At 33.5% G+C, this 23,149-nt stretch overlaps 1 protein-coding gene across 1 annotated transcript in view; it reads left to right on the top strand.

Moving 5' to 3' along the window:
* Positions 1–22,886, top strand: part of LOC144254933 (ankyrin repeat domain-containing protein 26-like) — a 38,501-nt gene extending 15,615 nt beyond the window's left edge. Inside the window, exons 6-13 of the mRNA XM_077798927.1 lie at positions 1,688–1,773; positions 6,669–6,832; positions 8,699–8,732; positions 9,298–9,439; positions 14,329–14,530; positions 16,022–16,205; positions 18,210–19,130; positions 22,233–22,886. Coding sequence (XP_077655053.1) covers positions 1,688–1,773; positions 6,669–6,832; positions 8,699–8,732; positions 9,298–9,439; positions 14,329–14,530; positions 16,022–16,205; positions 18,210–19,130; positions 22,233–22,334 — 1,835 coding nt within the window. The 3' untranslated portion in view covers positions 22,335–22,886. The remainder of the gene's footprint in view (positions 1–1,687; positions 1,774–6,668; positions 6,833–8,698; positions 8,733–9,297; positions 9,440–14,328; positions 14,531–16,021; positions 16,206–18,209; positions 19,131–22,232) is intronic.
* The last annotated feature ends 263 nt before the right edge of the window (positions 22,887–23,149 follow it).

Raw genomic sequence — 23,149 nt, 5'->3', positions numbered from 1 at the left:
AATGTATAAAAGTAAACAAATACAAAGTGAAAAAAAGCAACTTAGTCCATGTTATTTGTTTCACATATCATTTGGTATCTTTTTATAGACTGAGCAGAGTCTCATTTACCAGGGAATCAGATTTATACATGAATTCATTCAATTAAAATGAATTTTACAGAGGACACACAAAATATTTTTATAAGAATTCCTTCATTTCAGGCATGCATCATCTGAATTTTGCACTATTCCCTCAGGCTTGTTCATCTTCTTTCATTTATCCAAATGCCCCTGACATTCGCTGTATGCATAGCATTTAGAGAAATGTGTTTATGTAATCTTCTTTCCCTTGCAGTTATGCCCTTGCACCATTCCTTAAACAACATTAATGGGCAAGTGTCAGAAAGTTATCACTAATGCTGTTGTAATATGACTTTTGCCTAACTCTGTCTTTAGCCCTTTCCCCTATCTACACTTTCCTCTGGCATTACTATTCACCAGTAACCTATATTTTTAAACAAGCAAACAACCTGTTTAATACTTGAATGCCTCTCCTGCTATTGCTTGTCATGCTCTCACACTTTCCTGCACTCTGGCAGGCTACCATCACCCTGTAAGTCTCAACTCAGGTATTATCTCTAGAAAAGCCATCCCAGACACCTTTTAGTCACCCTAGCATTTATAAGGAATTCAATAAGCAATTCAATAAAGAAATGAAGACTGTTTATTCATACCAGGTGACACAAAAGATTGTCCCCACAAGTCTAGGTTCAAATAGGATTGACATGTAAATAAATAATTTTTATCTTCAGATGGTAAAGTTATGGTAGAAAAATCAATAAAGAAAAACCAATTACCCCAAGGAAAGAAATAACAGTTTTTTGTGCAAAATTCATAATAATAGAAGAATTTACTTAGCAGACTGACTCTAAAATTTAGAAAAGTAGTTTGTCAGAAAAGTCCACAAAACTATTTCAGAAATAAGGAAGAGGGTGTTTACAAATGAAAGTATAGAAAGTATCAGTAATTTTTGAAAGTATCAATGATGAAAAGTTGAAAGTTGTTAATAAGTTACTCTTATGAGATGTGAGTTAGAAAACAGAGGACAGTGTAAACGTCTGTTTCTTTGGTATTTTTATATTTTGTCTCTCAGTATTTGATCATTTCTATTGAATGGGTGCATTTGTGGATGAGTCTTTGAAACCACTGTATGCATGGAACCTGGTGACCTCTAGAGCCTGTCCAAGTGATTTCTTTTAGATAAGTAGAATTATTTCCTGGAAAAATCCATATTTGCTTAGTGACTTGGAGCTCACCTGTAATCTCAGCTACTCAGCAGGCTGAGGTAGGAAAATGGAAGGTTTGAGGCCAGCCTACACACTGCAGAAAGACAATGTCTCAAAATAAAATTAAAAGGCATGGGATGGAACTCAGTGGTAGAGTACTTGCAAAGCATGTACAAGGCCCTGGGTTCTACCCTGTAGCACATACACACACACACATATCAGTGAAAACCAAACCAAATGAGATGAACTGCAACAAAATAAAATAAGATAAAAAGAAGTAGATATTCAGATAAAGATTAAGCTTCATTTGAATTATTTATTGGGAAAATAAATATAAATTTTTATTATGATGATACTGATGATGATGGTTGGCTTCTTTAATTCCAATTTGATAGAGTATTACATCTTTTTATTGTTACCAGTATATTTTTCAACAGCACCACATTTAGAAATTACATCAAATGAAGAGCAAAATATACTTGAAGGATCTGAAAGTAACCAGTTACTGGTATGTAAAACATGTACATTTAAATTCCTGCTCTCATATTGTTTTCTTTGCTTAGTAATTAGTATATGCCAAATGCAATTACCATTCAGAATATTCTTTCAGAATCAATAGATAATATTTTAATATTGATTTTCAAAGTCTTTTAACTTATGATTAATCTTAAAATATGTCTGGTAACGTAGCAACTTATACCTAAATTTTATCCTTAGAAAAGAGGTCAATTTGTCAGAATATTGCATATAGGAAAACATTCTTGACTCTCTGAGTCCGGCTTATTTCATTGAGCATGATATTCTGCAATTCCATCCATTTACCAGCAAATGCCATCATGTCATTATTGCTTACGACTGAGTAAAACTCCATTGTGTACATGTGCCACATTATTTTTCTTTATCCATTCATCTGTTAACAAGCACATGGGCGGGGTTCATATTTGGCTACTGAAAATTGTGCTGCTGTAAATTGTGCTGCTATACAACTATAGTATGCTGACTTTTGTTCTTTTGGATAATTATTGAGGCATGGGATAGCTGGGTCATAGGGTATTGCATTCCTAGTCTCTTGAGGAATCTCCATATTGTTTTCCAGAGTGTTTGTGTTAATTTGAAGTTCCACTAACATTTATTATGGTTTGTATTCTTGATCATTTCTAGGGTTGTTGAACATCTTTTCATATCCTTGTTGGCCATTTGCATTTCTTTTTTGAGAATTATAAATTTAGTTATTTTTCCCATTTATTACTTGTTTTTGCTTTACATAAGCTTTGTAATTTGATGCTGTCCCAATTAATTGATTATTAATTTCATTCCTTGCCCTTTAGGAGTCTTGTTAAGGAAGTTGTTGCCTCTACCAATTTGTTGGAGTGTTGAGCCTATGATTTCTTCTAGCAGGTGCAAAATTTCTAGTATAATTCCTAGGTCTTTGATCCACTTTGAATTGAACCATGTGCATTGTGAAGATATGGATCTAGTTGCATTCTTCTTTATTTGGTGTGTAGTTTTCCCAGTGTTCAGAGCAAATGCTCTGAGGTTTTCCTCCATTCAGTATGACATTGGCTTTGGATTTTCATATTGGCCTTTACAATGTTGAGGTTGTTCCTTTTATCCTAAGTTTCTCCAGTGTTTTAAGGTGAATGGGACTTCTCTCTCTTTGATTAGTTTGGTTAAGGGTTTATCACTCTTGTTCATCTTTTTTAAGAATCAACTTTGTTGCATTTATCCTTTGTATTGCTTTTTAACTCTCAATTGCATGAATTTAAGCTCTGATCTTAATTATTACCTATCTTCTACTGATTTTGGAATTATAGTGTTCTTTTTGATGGTATTAAAATATAATGTTAGATTTTTTTTTGTTTGGTATTTTTCTTTTATTTTAATGTATAAATGCTATAAATTTCCCACTAGGACTGCCTTCATACAGTCCTAGAGGTCTTGGTATTGTTCTATTCTCATTTGTTTTTAATAATTTAATTTCTTCCCCAATTTCTTCTTTGGCCAGTTCCTGATAGAAAAGTGTATTACTTCATTTCAAGGTGTTAAAATGGCCTCTAATTTTTATCTGGTTCTTAACTCCTAATTTCATTCCATCATTATCTGATAGAATGCAAGGAATTACCTCTTTTTGTATTTGATAAGACTTTCTTTGTGCTCCCAAATATTATCTGTTTTAGAGAAAGTTTCATGTGCCTTTGAGGGTAAAATGAATTCACTTCAATAGATGAAATATTCTATAGATGTCTGTTAATTTATTTCATTAATTCTACTTTTTACTCTTGGTTTATGTTTGGATGACCTATCAAATAATGACATGGTTTGTTGAAATCACCCAGTATTACTGTATTGAGTTCTATTCGATTCTTTAGAATATTGAGAAAGGCTTGCTTTTTGTTCATCAGTACACCAATGTTTGGGGCACAAAGACAATCGTTTCATCTTGTTGTTGGTTGATTCCCTTAATAAGTATGAAATAACCCAGTTTGTCTTTTCTGATTAATTCTGGCTTGATGCCTACTTTGATAGGAGAGTAGCTACCTATAGGCCAGGTAGAAAATTATAGTCTCATTCTGTCTGGTAGCTCTTACTTCACTGCTTCCTTTCTGGACTTTGTAGGGGTGGAGGGCTGTGCCTGCTCTGCCATCTTCAGTCTCTAAAGGACTTAGAATTCTTTGATTTCCACAGGAAAATTCCTGTGGCCCAGATGAAGGAAGAAGGGTGATGAGAAAGTCAAGAGTTACTCAGGAACAGCACCTTAGTAGGGAGAGTTCAGGGAGGGTATTTGAACCCTGAGGAGGGTGGCTCAGGGTCAGAGCTGGGTGTGTGAGGAGGGGCTGCCCAGCTGTGCTGGTAGGAGGACCCCAACTCACTTTGACAGGCCCATGTGTGTCCCTGCCATCCAGTGGAGACCACCTGTTTTTGCTCCTCAGGTCCTTCACATCCACACACTGTCTTGCTTGGTGCATATTGATATTGGCTCTTAAAATGTGTTAACTCCAGAGGAAGAATCAATTTAAAGGAAAACACTCTCTAATTTGAGAAGTTATGTACTTGATTTGAGGAAAAAGTTGCTTCTGGAGTGTCTATCCCTGTAGTAATGCAGAAATGTCTTAAACACAAAGAACCCAGTCTTCAAAATTCTCTCCTTCTCATATATGCTCTGGGTCCCTAAAACATTCTCACCAGTCATTTGCTAAGATGCATCGAAGTGAAAATAAATTAAAGCCTGAACATAACAAACTAGAAACTGAACATTCTTCTAACACTGAGGAGAATTTTTATAATAATACAGAAAATTAAAAACTAGAAGTTGTTATAGTTACAATGAGAGAAGACCAAGGATTTGATCTACAAATAAAAGTAACTATGAACATAAGTACTCCTAGTTGGAATTTAAATGCTGGACCCATGCTTAGGGTCTAGTAAGTCAAAAGCCATCTTGATTCACATCTTACCTAATCCCAAGAAGTGAATCAAATTACTCAAATAAAAAGGCACAGTATTTATACTGTTAATGACACTTGTAAGAAAACAAAATCAAATCAAATTTTGTCCCAGAATCCATCATGTGATGCAGTGCTATAGCTGTAAGAGCATGGGAACTGAATTAGAAAAGGTGAGTTTCTCTCTACCACTTAGTGATAGAATAATAAAAGGATAAGATGTATAGGTGAACACTTACTGCAAAACAAGGGAAGGTTTAGGAATGAGATAGGCATGTCTCAGGTAGAGGTCTTGACATTAGAGAAAGAAAATGTTCACCTTCAAAATGGGAGAGCTATTCTCTTGTTACTACTCTTGATTTTTCTCAGTATCAATTGTATTCTGATTTCCTGCTTTGAAAAAGCTCATGTATTAAATGGTATTATCTGAATAAGAAATTCTGTCTAGAAATTTATGCTTTCTTCTCTCTCCATAAAGAGAATTTCAGGAAAACATTCTCATGATCTTTCTTTCTCATCATCTTAAGTCAATCAATCTTACAAGTTGCCTGTGAACTGGGAAAGTAATTTAGTCCTATACCATATGACCTTCTGAACCAAGATAAGCATAAAGAAGTTGCTGACAGAATGTAATAAGCTTGAGGTGTTTTTTTTTCTCCCTCTTGGTGTAAGATTAATTCACATTTATTTACACATAGATACACATACAAACACACAACACACACACACAAAGGAAATGTAAGGGAAAGTTATGGCTGAGATGGAATATATCCATGTGCCTAGTTTTGAGATATGTTTTCAGACAAACTAATCTGTTTATTGTGCTTTTATCTGTATAAATTTATCTGTTTTACCAAACCATTGAAACATAATTCTAATATGAGCACTTTAAATATCTTTTACAAGTATATATACTTCTTTTAAAGTCACTTCTGTTAAGTGTTTCTGTTTCAGTCAGCCCTTTACTTTAGGTTGTTTTGAAAAATTTGTTAATCTTGATATGTTTGATCTTATCACATAAAGAAGCATTAAATCTCAGCCCCAAATTTTGTACTTGACTCCAATGCAGAACATGGATGTCTGAAGTTCTAAGTTTTAAATATAGACAAAATCTAGACATATCCTTTTAAAAATAAATGTAGTAGCATATGAACTAGGAGGCTTCCTATCTCCCAAGAAATAATTGGTTTACTTTTTCTGGATAATTTATCTTATCCAGAGTTGTGAAATTGTGGTAACTTTCCATGCTACCAAAATGCTAGGTAGTGCCAATTGGGAGTCATTAAAACTTTCTTGGTTTTACTCCCAAGTAGATAATGGGGCTAATGCAGATAACCAGTCTGGGAAGCATCTCATTTTCCAGCATTTCATAGTTACAAGGTAGCAATTTTGTCCTGCTCCTTGTGTTGCAGCAAATTTTAGTTCATATGTTGTAATGAGCACCTTCACTGTTTTGCTCTCCCTGTATCCAAATGACAAAAGAATTGCACAAGGCAAGGTGGGGGAGGTTGGAGACTAGCTTAATGCAGAAAGGGGAAATCTTTCTCTTTACTGAGGCTCAACAATGACTCAGTCCCTGAATTTGGGTGTTCAATGTACAATCCAGGTAGGAAAGACAGAAGAGGACTCCTTTCCTATCCTTTTCTTTTTATGTCTGCCAGAGCTACAGGGAGTGCAAATGCTAGATAGAAAAAATGGCTCAAAATAAAAGCATGGAATGAAAAATTGTTCTATTTGAAATTTTGGAAAACTCTTATTATTTCCGCTCCAACAAAAATGAAGCAGAATTGGCAAAAATTTTCAATGATATTTTATAAAATTAAAGGAAGCTCAAAATATTTTATGGGCTGAAATAATGACAATTAAACTAAATCAGGAGGTAAAATCAAGGATAAAAGCAGAAAAAAAAGAAAACTTTTTTATTAGAAAGTAGCATGATCATCCTTATCATTCATTAAAGGTAGAGGAAAAAAAGATGAAGCACCCAATTGAAACAAAAGAATCACAAAACCTATGTGAACGTACTGAAGACACTGATTATAATGATGAACCCATGGAACAGAGAAAGAGAAGAAAAAATGATCATGAGCCGTTTTGTCTTACGAAGTGTCAAGAACATGATGGGTAAGCGTGTGGCAGTACTCCACAGTAGATAATTGTTATTCTCCTCTAAATCTCATTCTAATTTGGTCTAACATTCACGATTGAGAAACATTAAGCTTTACCTGGGGATATTCAAACTTGCAATGTTTCCAGAAAAAAATGAAAGTAAACAATGAGATACCATTTTATTATGAATGTATTGATAAATTTTATTTAAAATGTAATAACTAAGATAGGGAACTGTGATGAAGAGAACATTCTCATACAGTGTTTATAAATTAAGTTTATCAGCACTTTTGGAAGGGTAATTTAGAGGCATGTACCAAAGATTTAGAATATTATTCGTCAAACCTAACAGCCTCACTTCTATTCCTGGATCCTTCTTGGAATGGAAAATATACTTGTAAATGCATGCCTGCCCACATATATTAAGGACAAATATTATATGATATACATAATGCATATCATATATATGAATATTTTTCATATGCATAACAGGAACATTAAATGCAATATATGTGTTAAGTACACACACACACACATTTATTTATTTATTTATTTAAGGGTATTTATTATAGCACTGTTATATCATTGAGAATCTAAATTCCTATCAATAAGGAAACAGTTAAATTTCCATATCTATAAAGTAATGTAGTAAGCAATCATTTAAAAAATGAGGTTGGTTCTATAACATACTGTCAATTTCACATTAAAGTACACTTATAACAGTTGCATGACACCTCTTAAACAAATTTTGTTCTAATTCTTGAGAGTAACGTCATGTATATAGATATGATTTTGTATGGTACTCTAAAATATCAGGTGTATCAACTTGATAGGTGTTTAGATTCTCAGGAAAATGGAAAGTTTGTTGGTGCACAACAGAAAAGTGAACTATCCACAACCTACTACTAAATATTGCTTTGATATTCTAAAGTATACAAACCTTGCTTCCCCATACCAACAGTGGCATTGAAAATGGATTTTGTGCTCAGGAAGTATTTGTGAAATGCATGAATACACTGTTGGATTATCATACCTGTTGATAAATTTCTTTAGAAAAAAACCCAAATCTTTAGTTTACCAAAACTAAACTAGCTTTTAAACTATGTTTTTAAACATATTGGCACAATTCAAAAATTATTATTTATAATTATCACCAGATATGGAATGATAATGTAGATTGATCTGCTATTCTGTGTCTTAAAAACACCAGAAGAGAATTATTACTTTTCATAGTATATTGTGATACACACGTTTAGAACCTAGAATCTATATTTGGGGTTTGCTGCTGACCATTTCTATGCCTTTAAGCAAGTTACTTGGCCTTTCTTTGCCTAGTTTCTTCCTTTATATAATACATTATATGGTATCTGCCTTATGGAATTATGAAGATGAAAACAAGTTGAACCCATGTAGAGTGTTAGAAAAATGCACAGTAATTGCATTGTAGGTTTTGAAAAATTAACTCATATCATTATACAAAAAGACTTTCCCTTATATAAGGATTTAAGCCATATTTTACTATGAGGTTTGAGTCCTTGGTAAAAATTTGTCTTTTATTTTGATTATAATAGCAGAATCTTCTGTATTTATTTCTATTAAAGAATTCAAGTAACATGATACTTTTCCTTTGGCTGTCAAATAGTGTGATCTAAATTTTATTTTTCTAATGTTCTTTATGTAGTATTATTCTTTGTCCCTTAATGTTCCTCTTTCTGTTTATGATTGCAGAAAATGATTGTACTTTAAATAGCCTGTAAAACTTATGAATAGGAGAAATAATAACAAATGTAAAGATTTTACATAAAAATATATTATACATTCTTATTAACATATTAATATTTACCTGAAAGGATTTTATTTGTGTGTCTTTTCTTTTATTAGGGTCAGACAGAAAGCATCTAACTCAAAGAGAAAGGTATTGTTAAAAATAATAAAAGGTAGTATTTTATTCAAAAACACACTGTGAAAGGCTAAGTGATATAATTTTAAAATTTATATTGTATTGTAAAATGTAACATGAACTAGGAATGGTAGTGCATCCCTGTAATCCCAGTGGCTGGGGAGGCAGAAGCAGGAGGATTGAGTTCAAAGCCAGCCTCAGCAAAAGCGAGGTGCTAAGCAACTCAGTGAGACCCTGTCTCTAAATAATGTACAGAATAGGGTTGGATGTGGCTCAGTGGTCAGATGCCCCCGAATTCGATCCGCAGTTTCTCCAACCTGCCCCCAGGAAAAAAAAACAAAAAACAAAAAACATGTAACCTGAAATAATAGAGAATCTTTTTAGGTAAAGACTTCTACTTTGGGAAAGTGATTAAGAAACAGTCACCATTGATAAAGACATCCTTTTGACAGAAACTAGCTCTTATTTAACAAATACCTGTATTTTTCATATAAAATAACAGAGAGATGTTCCCTCTATGAATTTAGTACATGGTATAAATATTTGAGGGACATTTAGAAATCATATTATTTTTTTACAGGTCAAAACACCGGCCAATCTCATGGAAAACCTTGATAACTTAAGTAAGTCATGTCAAACAGCCTCAGAGAATTGTGAGTTGGCTTACCCTAATGATAAGGAAATTTTACAGTTGATTGAACAACATAAAACATCATGTAAAGGTAGGGTCTTTGCATAAAAATTAGGCCTTTTATGTATATTATAATAATAGATGCATAAATAAGAAATATTATTATGTTATAATAATAATACAATAACATTGCTTAGCAGTGCACCAGGGAGAGGTGATGTTTCATAGCTGTTCCTATCAGAAATGTATGTTATATTAAAATAGATGGAAAACTGGGTTTCACTCTGAGCCAAAGAGCTAGGATAATTCCCACTGCACTTTTCTTTGTGAATGGCACCCTGGCTCCTTTTGTTGGCTGTGTTGCTCTCTTGTGCCTTGATCTTGATCAGGTCAGGTTACCATTGTCTCTATCTGAAGTCTGCAGTAACCTTAAACCTGTTTTTCCTGCTACCCCACCTCCTAAAACCATGCCCTAGCCTGCAACCATAATTATACATTTTTAAAAATTCAGATATGATCATGTTAACCCTACCCTTAAAACCTAGCTCTCACATATTTTTGCTATAAGGTGAAAATGATTTCTGTTCTCTAGCTTATCCTGCATTGCTGTGTTCCAACCACTGTCTTAGATGTTTGTCCTTACAGTACAGCTTTTTGTTTTAAAAGTTTCAATGTGAGATATTATTAAAAATATGATAAACTGCACATATGTAAAGTATGCAATTTGACAAGTTTTAACATACGAGTTAAACACATTTAAATGCCATAATCAAGATGTTCAACATTTCTAGCAATTAGAGAAAATGCAAATTAAAACTGTACTAGAGACTTCATCTCACTCCAATTAGAATGGCAACAATCAAGAATACAAGCAACAATAAATATTGGTTGAGGATGTAGGGAAAAGGGTACCCTCATACTTGCTGGTGGGACTGCAAATTTGTATAACCACTCTGGAAATCATCATGGAGATTCCTCAGAAAACTTAGAATGGAACCACCATTTGTCCCAGTTATCCCACTCCTTAAAATCAGCCTACTATAGTGACATAGCAAACTCTATGTTTGTAGCAGCTCAATTTGTACAATAGGCAAGCTATGGAAACAACCTAATTGTCCTTCAACAGATGAATGGATAAATAAAATGTGGTATATGTACAAAATATATACAGAATGGAGTATTACTCACTGTAAAGAAAAATGAAAATAATGGCACATGCTAGTAAATGGATAGATCTGGAGAATTTTATGCTAATTGAAATAAGCCCATCCCCCAAATGAAAGGCCAAAAGTTCTTTCTGATATATGCTAACCCAAAACAAGGCGGGTGGGGAGGGAAAGAATAGAAATCCATCACTAGATAAAGGGAAATGAGGGAGGAAAAGGGTGGGGAGGAAGGACAATAGAATTATCAGACATAACTTTCCTAGACTCGTATTTGAATACATGACCAGGGTAACTCTGCAGCATGTACCACCACAAGAATAGGATCCTAAATAAAATGAATTATACTCTATGTATGTTAATTTCAAAAAATACATTCTAGTGTCATGTATATTGAGAAAGAACGAATTTTAAAACACAGTTAAGAAACCCATTAATCACAAAATGCTCCTCATGCTGCTATATATTCCCTAATTAAGAAAGTCTCAAACAGCTTTCCAAAATATTTCCATCTTTTTCAATGCCCATGGTATGAAAGGTCCCATTCTTTCCTATCTTCAATATCAAGTCGTATGGTCAATTTTTAATAATTATAACCTTTCTAAGAGGGTGCTCTGCACACATGCACACATCAGTACGGTTTCAATATGTCTTACACTAATGACCAGTAATGTTGAGGATGTTCCATGTGCTTATTATTAATTTGGATGACATTTTGGTCACTTATCCTTTTAATTCTCTGTTAATTTGTTTGTTCTCTTAAATTATTCATTCCAGGAGGATCCATTTTGATATATTCATACAAGCATGAAATATATTTTATTCTAATCAGGCTTCCAATCTTGTGGATGTACACAATGTTGAGATTTCCTCTGGTGTATTCCTGTATTTAGATAGGAAAGTTATGTCAGATTCATTCCACTCTCTCCTCAGGATACCATTCCTTATCAGCTATTTTTTTGCAAGAAATTTTCACCACTTTTTGTCTTGATATTTTCTCCTCTTAACAGTTATTTTTAAGAGCTTCATTTTTAAATTTTGATGAACTCTAACTTATGTATTTGTGCAAATAACAGATTTTGTCATTTGTGTCATAGCACTTTAATTTCTTTTATAAACCATTTGATTTTAAGCTGACATAGTAGGGGGGGTATATTGATGGGATACACTGTGTAATAATAAGAGCAGAATGATTAAGATATCTCATATCTCATATATCTCTTATCTCTTTTAGAATCATGCAAAATACTTTCTAGGGAATAGCTATTAAGAAACCAACCTAGATGCCCATCAACAGATGAATGAATAAAAAAATGGGATATATGTATGCATATACCTATACATATGAAGTAAATAGACACACACTCAATGGAATATTAGTCAGCCAGAAAAAGAATAACTTTGTCATTTGCCAGAAATATTTTGTTGTTGATTTCTGATCATGGCTTCAAAATCAGGGAACATATTGTGCATGGTTAAATTATTATGACATCTTAAATTACAATTTATTGTCTGATCTTAGCATCTGTTCCATTTTGGTAGAGAATGGTGGTGTTAAGCTTTTCTACATTCTCGCTGACTTTCTGCCTACTTTTTCTACCACTTATCGAGTGAGGAGTTTGGCCCCTCAAATGATAACTGTAAATTCGCTTATTACTGTTTGGAGCTCTATCAGTTTTGTGCCTCAGGAATTTTGTATCTATGTGGTACACAAAAACAATTGTGATCATATAGATATATCAACTTTTTCATCAATTGAATCTTTTATCACTGTGCAATTACCATGTTTATTGCTGGTAGTGTTTTGTAACATGAAATCTCATCAGGCCTTTATGTAGCCATTCCCATGAAGCCTTCTTTTATCAAGTGTCAGTGTGGTTTATCTTTATATTTTTAACCAATGTGTGTCTACATTAAAAAAGTATTTCATGTAGGAAATGGGAAGCACATAGTTGTAGAAAGCACATTTCTTGTAGAAAGCATAGAGTTGAATCAGACTAGTTTGTTCATACTATCAACCTGCCTTTTAATTTGAATTTTTAGAGCTTTTTGTTATGTACATTTAGCCCTTGAACAGTGTTGGTGTCAGGAGTGTGACCGACCTGTGCAATCAAAGAAAATCTGTGTGTACATTTGAATCTGCAAAAATCAGAGGTACTAATAGCCTGCTGTTGACCAAAGCTGTCTTCCTAATAGAAACAATTAATATATGTTTTATGTTAAAGGTGTTGAATATGAGGGAAAATGTATAAAAACTGTGAGAGATCATTTTTTACTGTCATAGCCAATATGCTGGAGACCAACTACTCCCATGGAGATAATTAGCATCAAGGGGCCTTTTATGCAGCTGTTCATAACAACTCAGTAACCATAGGAGGTGACTACATAATTATTCGAGTAGTGCAGTTATATACTATGACATCTCCTGACTTCTCTGAGATCTTTCAAATTGTTTCTAATTTCCTAAAACAAATAAACAAATCTGTGTATAAGACAACTCCCAGAGTTTAATCCTGTATTGTTCAATGGTTAATGTAGTTGGACTACCCTATCATCATGCTCTTTGATTTCTATCAGTGTTCCTCCCTTCAACTGTAGTTTGTGTTTCTTTTTTAAGGCTATTAGTACCTCTTTCATCCTCCTCTTCTCCTTCTGAATTTTATTTTGGAAGTGAGTCAGGTTACTAATAATGAGCTTGATATCCTTCCCAGTCTTGTTTTTATGATTGTTCAGGTGATCAGCTGGTTGCGAATTCTCCACTACTGGGAGTTGCTGATGACTCTCCCCTTATCCTGTGAAATATCTATTTCTCCAGATTGACTGATGGGCAGAGACACCCTTCTTGGCACTCTGTGAACAGGAGGCAGTTCCTCTAACCTTAAGCAATGCTTTTTCTTTGGGTCTCAGGTTGCTTCTTGGCATTCCTTTGTGGTCCATTAGTCTGCTAAAAATTCAAAGGGGGTCCTCTGCAGATGTCCAGGGTTCTTTCTCTGTAGTACTTTCTCCTCTCCTGCTCTATCCTGTGATGTCTCTGTGTCTTGGTTTTACCAGAATCTCAGCTCCATCACCTCAGCTCAGAGAGGCTGGTAGACTCCTTCTGCTTGTTCTTCTTGAATCACCACCTTGAAGCTCTCACAACAGGGAGATGGCACACTTACAAAGCTTACATCATTTGTTTCCTGTCTACTGGGGATCATTTTCCTCATTGTCTGAAGTGTCCACGGTCTTGGGAAATGCAGTTTAATATCTTTGGCCTGTTTTGGTTTGGGTAGGTTCTGGTGGGATCAGGAAGCAGTACCTGTTACTTCCTCTTGGCCAAAAGCAGATTGTCGTAGAGCCTCAGTACATGCTGTATGTTGACTGGAATGCTCTTCTTCACCCTCTGCCCAGCTGCTTCCTGATAATTTTCATTTCTCTGGGGAGTCATATTTTCCTCAGGGAAAACTTTCTGTAGCTCTGATTCCATAATGTGATTACAGAACTCTGTTTCCCTACATTATCCATTTATTTGTCTTTCTTCTCCTCTACACTTTAAGCTAAAGAAGAACATGGATCTCATCTGGTAGGTTTTTCTACAGAATATATTATAATGTGCCAAAAGTTGTAGGCACTCTGCGTGCATTTCTTCAGTGCATGAGTGCCTGGGAAAATGTACAGTCCTTCATATATGAAAAATATTCACATATTTGACTTTTATCGTGTTTGTTTTAAAATTTATTGTTGTTTGTTTTTAAAAAATAAATTTTCTACTGTTTTTTATTCATTTAAAAAATTTGCATTGCAATCATTGCTTCATGTTTTTTTTTCCATTATATAGATTCTTTGAGCCTATCCAAAATCGAGGATGCAGTTATTTCATCTCAAAGAACAATGGAACATAGAAAATGTCACTGTTCACAGTGTTTACTATTTATAGAAAAGGCTTGTGAACTGAAAATACAGCTATTAGATGCAAAAAAAGTAAATGCCATGCTAAAACATGAAAAAGCAGAGTGGAAACAGGAACTCTCTAATTTGAGGTATGATATCCTAACTTTAAAGAAATGTTTGAATGATCCATTTTTTGCTGGAAAAAAATAATCTTATTAGTTCTTCTTAGTTACACATTAGAGAAAAATCCATTTTGATAAAATTATTCAAGCACAGGACATTTTGTATTTCCTGACTTACCTTTTGGCATTTCATAAGGGAGAAAACTTCTAATTCTTCTGGAGTGTGAAAATCTTGGAAATAAAAACAAGTTGGTAGGAATGATTAGTTCCACCAATTGAATGCATATTCTTCCCAATCACAATTCTACTGGCTACATAAAAGCCCACTTTACAGGAATCTCAATATTCATTAACAAATAAAAATTTTCGACTGTATTTTATTCATTTAAAAATTTGTATGGCAATCATTGCTTCAAGAAACTTCATTTATAGAAATTGTTTTCTATGTGTTTATTTTGACTACATCCTTCAAAATACAATTATTTATTTAAAGTAGAGACATTTTTAAAAGGTATTTAATCAGTATTTCTAATTTGTACTCTAGAAAAATTATGTAAATTTACAATTCCAAGAGAGGATGAAATGGGCATTTTCCTCAATGAAGAAACATGTTTTGAAAAATTACACATTTTTTTTTCTTCTTGTGCCTGTGATGGAACCCAGGATTTTGTTCAAGTGTATAGGTCTGCTCTTGCTGAGCTATATCCCCAGATGCTGTCTTATTCTTAAGACCCATGAAATAAAATATGAATTAAAAAGTGATTACTATTTTGTTCGATTTATCTCATATATAAATAAAATAAGTTCAAATTTCTCTGGTAAAAGGACTTATACTCTTTATTATTGGATTAAATATAAGGTTCTGTCTTGTTCCAAGACTAATTTCTACATTGTTTATAAAGTACATAATAATCAACAAGATCACTTGAAAGTGTTACCCAAAAAGAAATAATAAAAAGTGTAATACACGGAATTATACTCCTTAGATTAGGAGTATAATATAGTAATGTGCTGTTATGTGTTGTGTGAAAACCTATGAAGGTACTATATTACATTGTGAATCATTTCAAGGGATATGTTTAATGTTTCATGAAGATAAACCTTATTTCCAGTAAACTTATAAACTGGTTTTTAAACAATAATTTTTTAAAACAACTTTAAATCATATTTAGAATTCAGGAGGAATTCTTAAAGTTAAGTTTCAACTTGTGAATTTACAGAATCATCTCAAAATTTCTTTTGCATAATTTTTACCAGTTATTAGTAACAGAATCTTGCCCAATAACAGAATGTTCTTTATTACCTTTATATATCTAAATCTCTTTTATTTCTAGATATAGATATATCCCCTTTGAGAGTTGTTGAAGTAGGAAATAAAGTGTGAAAACAAGAAGGGAAATGTATTTGAGAACACAGAATTTGTATCAGGATAATAAATTAACATATGAAGAGCAGTTCATAAAGTGAACTTTTTTCTTTCTAACAAAATGAATTTTAAGATAACTTATTTAACTGCAGATGTGAACTACAAGAAGAAGAGAAGAAGAGAAAAAATGCTGATAATCTTTTGGAAGAAATTAAGCACCAGTTAAGAGAAAAAGAAGAGGATTATAATAAAGAAATGGAAATAAAAAGACAACTTGAAATGGCTCTGAAAACAAGAGATATGGAACTGAATACTGAAATAAATAAGTTAAAGCAGGTAAAATAAGTGTCAAATTTCTTACTTTATTTCAACATTAATTATACTATTTGTATAATTTAATATATGTGGTCATGTTTCACTTCATGATTGGGATAAGATCTGAGAAAGGTCTCCTTCAGTAATTTCATCATCATGCAATCATAAGCTTGAACTTGCACAAACAGAAGATGTCTACCCTGCAATATAATCTTATGAGTCCACTGTTGCATACCAGTCTGTTGTCTAACAAAGCATTGTTATGCTGTGCATGACTACATTATTTAGGTTTAAAACAAAAGGCATCTTTTGGCTTTTATGGCTAAAATTTTTTATTGCAATGTTGACATCTAATAGATGTTCCACATGATTTCTGAATGTACTAATGGAAGCTGAGTGGAGCTAACTCACTAACATAATTGTTAATTTGGGCATTTTATGTTATAACACAGGCTAAATTACTTTGAAACTATCAGGAAACTTATTAAATGTTTTGTAAAATATTGTATTTCATGATGCTGTCTCACTCTGCTTTTAGGAGATGTTTTTGCTCTGAGAAATTTATCTGTTATTTATGAGATTAAAATTTGAGCTATCCATGTGGGATAAAGTTTCATGTGCTTTAATAGCCTCCTTCTTTTTAAAATATTTTTATCAGAGTACCATAATTATACATAGTAATTGGGTTCATTTTATCAAAATCATATGTGCAAGGAATTTGATTTCAAGCCCCATTCCCCCTCTTTTCCTCACTTTCTCCTTCCTTTTATCCTCCTCTCTTCTCTATTAAGCATCCTTTCTTTTCTATATGCATTAAAGTGAAATTGCCTTTGGTATCTTTATATATGAATATATAACATGATTTTGTTAAATTCATTCCATTTATCTTCCCCTTTTCTTCCTTCCTACCTCTCATTCTCCTACATCTACTTCACTCATCTTTCCTGTATCTTTCTGCTCTTTGATCTCCTCTCCCACTGGCTTCTTTCCCATATTATGCTCTAGCTTCCACCTATGAAAGAAAACATTCCACCTTTGATTTTCAGTGGGGTTTATTTCACTTAGCATGATTTTCCCCATTTCTATCCATTTACTGGCAAATGCCCTTCTAACATTCTATTTTATGGCTGAGTAAAAACTCTGTGGTGTATATTTACCACATTTTTTTAATCTGCTCATCCATTAATGGACATCTGGCCTGGTTCCATAGCTTGGCTACTGTGAACTGTTCTGCAATAAACCTTGAAGGGTATTGCCGTGGTATGCTGATTTTAGATATTTTGGATATTCAAGGAGGAGTTGGAATAGCTGCATCACATGGTGATTCCATTCATAGTTTTTTGAGTAATCTCCACATTGCTTTTGAGACTGGTTGTACTAGTTTGTAGTCCCAGCCTCAATGTAAAGAGAGTGCCTTTCTCCCACATCCTCACCAATATTTGTCATTATTCATGTTCCTGATCATTGGTATTCTAACTGGAGTGAGATGAAATCTTAGTGTAATTTTGATTTGCATTTCCTTAATTTCTAGAGATGCTGAAGATTTTTCACATATTCTTGTCAATTTGTGTTTCTATTTTTGAGAAGTAGAATGTGTATAGAACATTTTCAGAAATGGAGAACCAAAAAATTTTGGAAAATTTTTATCAGTCAAGTATATGTACAGCTAAGGCTCTTACTATGGCTTGGTTCTATATATTAGAATGTAAACCTTTTTTTAAACATGGTCACAGCCATTAATCACTGATTCTATGTCTTGGGTCTGTTGTACTTCAGGAAAAGTGTTCTTTAATTCTGAGATTCTTATAACTCATCATTTCTTTTGTACTCTTATAGATTCCCTTTCTTCAATTAACTTTTTGAACTTCTGGGAATATATGCTTTTATAAGGTCTGAAGTTTAGCTCTAATTTTTCTCCATATATATTAAGTGTTGCAATGAATGGATATCCAACTGGAGAAAATTATATATATATATAATTTTTGGAATTGAGTGCTAGCTAACTATTTCCTTGGTTTTGCTTAGGTTTCTACTAGCAATAAAATGGAAAAAGATCTGTTGTATAAATGTCAGGCGGAAATGATTGCTAGGAAAATACTAGAAATAGAAAGAATAAAACATGAGAACCAAGAAAAGGAAAAGAAATACCTTGAGGCTTTTGAAATTTTAAAAGGTAAGTATGATGACCTTCAAAAGACAATCAAGCAGAAAGAGGAAACAGCTGGAGCGAATCCATTCCAGGATAATGAACAATTTAATAAGATGAAAGATGAGACAACAACCCTAAAATTTCAACTGCAGTATGAAAAAGAAAACAGGGAAAGGCTGGAAACAGAATTGAAGTCGTACCGTGCCACGTTGGCTGCTGCACCCATCCATCATTATGAAGGCCAGACATCCAGAGAATACCAAGAATTTGCTTTCCAGTCAGCCAGAGAGGAATACTTGCGTTCACAGGCCAAAATGAAGTTTGCTATCTCTCTCCTCAAAGCTCATAGTGACCTTGTTGCTGAACGATTTATTAAGAATGAAAAAAGATTCTGTATCCTAAAAAATAATGTCCGTCAGACAAGACATGCTGTTAAAGAAATGATTTTGAATTTAGAAACTCTACAAAGTAGAGACCTAAGGCAAGCACAGTGTCAGATAAAGAAAATTAAATACACATATCACAATGAACAAACTAAAGTGAATAAATGTGATGGGAAGCAGGATTCCATAGGGGAGAGATCACCACCACAGACTGAAAATACATTGCTTCAACAGCAATTGCACAAACCTCACAACGAATCTGTCAACAAAGACACAGTAATAAGTATCCAACAGCAATGTCGTGATATTGGAGAAAAACGTCTAGCTGAAACTAAAAACCACAAATTAATCAATAAATGTGATCGTATTGAAGAAAAACTGAATCAATATGAAAATGAGAAGACAGAAAGAACAGTAAGTATCAAGCATAAAAACATATGAATTACCTTTAATGGAGAATTCAAAGTAATATTTGCTTATGACTAAATGTTGAATCTAATTGTGTGGAAAAATCCATACACTATAAATGTATTTGCTCTATCAACTCCAAAAAACCTCACTTCTGCAAAATTCACATTTGACCTAATTCCCAACACAAAGAAATAATCCATGCTTGAAGTGATGTCTGCTTATTTCCCTGCTCTGGTCATTATTCATTGTATACATGCTTTGAAATATCACACTGTACCTTATAAATATGTACAATTATGTGGTGATTAAAACTAAAAATTCAGAGGCACATAGTACTGCATTCAAAATTTACCAAAAAAATTGAAAATGTTGAATCTGAGATATTTTTACTCAATGCTGTACATTGAGTAAAAAAGGCATTGTGTTTCCTATGAAGCTTGAAGATGTTAATTTACAAATATTTAATATACCTATACTGATATTAAAAATGTAGTTATTCACTTGAATTCAAATTTAATTAAGCTTTTAGGTCTTTGGGGTATAGTCTGAGAAGAGGAATAGCTGGGTCAAATGGTGGTTCCATTCCAAGCTTTCCAAGGAATCTCCATACTGCCCTCCAACACTAATTTGCAGTCCCACCAGCAATGTATGAGTGTACCTTCCCTGCCCCCCCCACCATCCTCGCCAGCACTTGTTGTTTGGCTTCATAATGGCTGCCATTCTTACTGAAGTGAGATGGTATCTTAGAGTAGTTTTAATTTGCATTTCTCTGATTGCTAGAGATGGTGAGCATTTTTTCCTGTATTTGTTGATTGTACATCCTCTTCTAAGAAGTTTCTTTTGAGGTCCTTGGCCCATTTGTTGATTGGGTTATTTGATTTTTTTGTTATACCTTAGAGATTAGAGCTCTATTTGATGTGTGAGGGTAAAAATTTGTTCCCAGGATGTAGGCTCCCTATTCACCTCACATATTATTTATCTTGCTGAGAAAAAAAAAATTAGTTTGAAAAACAGCATACTACAGGGACACAGCCACATCAATGTTTATAGAAGCATAATGTACAATAGCTAGACTATGGAACCAACCTAGATATGCCCTTCAATGGATGAATGGATAAAAAATATTGGCATATATACACAATGGAATATTACTCAGCACTAAAAAATAACAATATCATGGCATTTGCAGGGAAATGAATAGCATTAGAGCAGACTATGCTAAGTGAAGTTAGCCAATCCCTAAAAAACAAATGTTTTCCCTGATATAAGAGGGGTGACTCAAAATGGGGTAGGGAGGAAGAGCATGAAAAGATTACCTCTAGATAGGGAAGAGAGGTGGGAGGGAAAGGAAGGGAGAAGGGGAATTGCATGGAAAATGTAAGGAGACCCTCATCGTTATACAGAATACATGTATGACGAAGTGAGGGAAAAAAATTGTGTCACGTTAGATTGGGTAGAGAGAACTGATGGGAGGGGAGGAGAGGGGAAGGGAGGAAAGGAAGGACAACAGAATAAAATAGACATTATAATTGCTGTATGTATATACATGACTGCATGACCGATGTGATTCTGCAACCTGTACATTCAGAAAAATGAGAAATTATTCCCCATCTGATTCAAATATATGATATGTCAAGATCATTGTATTGTCATGTGTAACTAATTAAAACAAATAAAAAATAAAATGCATTCAGGAAAAACAATATTAAATCAAGCTATGAAATAGTTTCCAGGAACATGTCATGCAAGGAAAAAATCCAAACCAAACCAAACAAATGATCCACTTTCACACAGAAATAAGCAGCACTAAGAAAAGAAATATGAACTGTTGTAGATTAGAAGACCCAGAAGGTCCACACCAACCAAATATAATGTATGGATCTCTATTGGAATGTAATTAAGCAAACCAAACATGAAAAGATATTTTGATAATCTTTCAATTTTAGACTTACAGAAAGATTGCTACAGTACCAAGAATTCCCACATAGCCTTCATGTGTTAAGGACTTACCATGTTTACTTTATCACTCTCTCTTACACTGCTGGGAATTGAACCCAAGTTCTTGCACAGGCTTAGCACATTCTCTCCCAGTGAACTATGTCCCACCCTTGAATAATATTTGTAATACCTTGATGTTCCCTTGTTTTAAGACCATGATGAAGTTGACAAAAAGAAATGCTCATATGTAGATTGAGTTAAGTGGGCTATTTTGACAGCTGAGCCAAAGTGCAGATGATATATTTTGTAATAATTCTCCTTCACTAGCATTTTATCTATTCTGCTTAGTTCTTTTATTCATGGCAGTAGTAGTAGAATTGAAAATCACCATCTCAATTTTTTATGACCACTCACCTCTTTCAAAGCATCTACTTTTTGTGAAATCATAATGGGATTAATGGCTGGAAAATCATAGTTGATTTAAGCTACCCATCGTTTCTGTCATTAATCGTGCATATTTGCAGACAACTTGTTCAGACTTAACTGTTAGTGTCGTAAAGGATACAACTTCGTCCAATGCAAAGATAATTATAGCTCTCTGTGGTTCACTAATTGGGCATTGAATCCCCATTTTGAGACTAGCAAAGTGTGGCAGGACTCAGGTACACCAGGAATGGAGTGAGGAGTGGAGCAAGTTTTAGGAGCTGTGGTCAGGGAAGTAGGTGGAGGCCAGGTCACCCAGGGTCTCCTTTTTATTCTTAGTTGGGAATATTTTGGAAAGACTTGAGCAGAGGAGTGAATGTGTGAGGAACTCTGTCAATTTGAGCCTCTAAGAAAAAAGGGGGTAATGTTCTCTGTAGAATTCACCAGTCCAAATCCAATCCACATACTCATGTATGTTTGAGAATTCAGTAGGTTGTCAAGCATTGCATCAGGGTAGGAACAGTTAGAGGGCTGAATCTGTTGTCTAAAGAACATAAAAGTGATCATACTTGAAGACAACACCTTCTGTGTCCTCAACAGAATCCAGAAATAAGAGCACATCCACAGAAGATAGATTGATGTATGTGGTGATATTTTTCAGAGAACTATGTAAGAGTTAAGTGTGGTTAATATCCAGAAATCATAAGGTGATTTATAAAATCATTAACAGAAATATCTTACCAGGTGGCAGTGAGACCACTTCAACAAGAACGGGCTTCACTTGAAGTTTCATCTGATTGTCACCTTAATTTAGAAGAGGAGACACGGGAATTAAGAAGAAACTAGATAAGTCACAAGTCAAATATGTATGAAAATGGACATTTAAAATCTAAAATCTAAAAATTTTAAACAATAAAAAGCGTTTTAGGATACTAATTTCAGTGCCTAGCATTCTTTGGATTTCCATTATACTTGATTTTTATTATGATTTTATTATTATTCTCTTGATTGAACTTATTTATTTGTTTTTGTTTTTCAGTACTGGGGATTGAACATGTAAAGAGTGAACATTCTCATAATAATCTTATCATTCTGATGCTACCTGATCATATGAATGTTGAACTGAGGAATGAAGAATGGGGAAACCCAAAGCTCTGTTACTCAGGCACATTGATAATTAACTCAGTGTTCAACAATGGGCAAATTATATTTCAAAGTAATGTTTTAGTAAACTGTGAAATCTTAGAGAGACAGAATATAATAATAATGCACTTTGTTCCATTTGCTATAGAATTTGTACCTAGACTTAATAGAACTTCTGCAAACATTCCAGTAAAAATATCAAGTTATTTTATTATCATTTAGGAATATTTTCTACCTTGGGTATTACTTTTTTAAATTCTGACCTTATATTTTTATTTTATGTTTTTATAATGCTTCTGTATTTCTAGTTTAACATTTCAAGTTTGCTTTTATTTACGTTTCTACACATTTAGTTTTACATATTTCTTAATCATGCTTTTTAAATTATTTCTGCTTTTTTAACTTTATATTTAATGTACTCAGCCTGGTCAATCATTGATTAGTAAACTTATATTATTCATTTTTAGACTTTCAAAAATAAATAGAAGACTATGTTTTCTCTCAGTACAACTTTACTA

This window comes from Urocitellus parryii, chromosome 5 (genome assembly GCF_045843805.1).
Source record: "Urocitellus parryii isolate mUroPar1 chromosome 5, mUroPar1.hap1, whole genome shotgun sequence".
Lineage (NCBI taxonomy): Eukaryota > Metazoa > Chordata > Mammalia > Rodentia > Sciuridae > Urocitellus > Urocitellus parryii.
The sequence above is the reverse complement of the archived record's forward strand: the minus strand, read 5'-3'. Positions and strand labels throughout refer to the sequence as shown.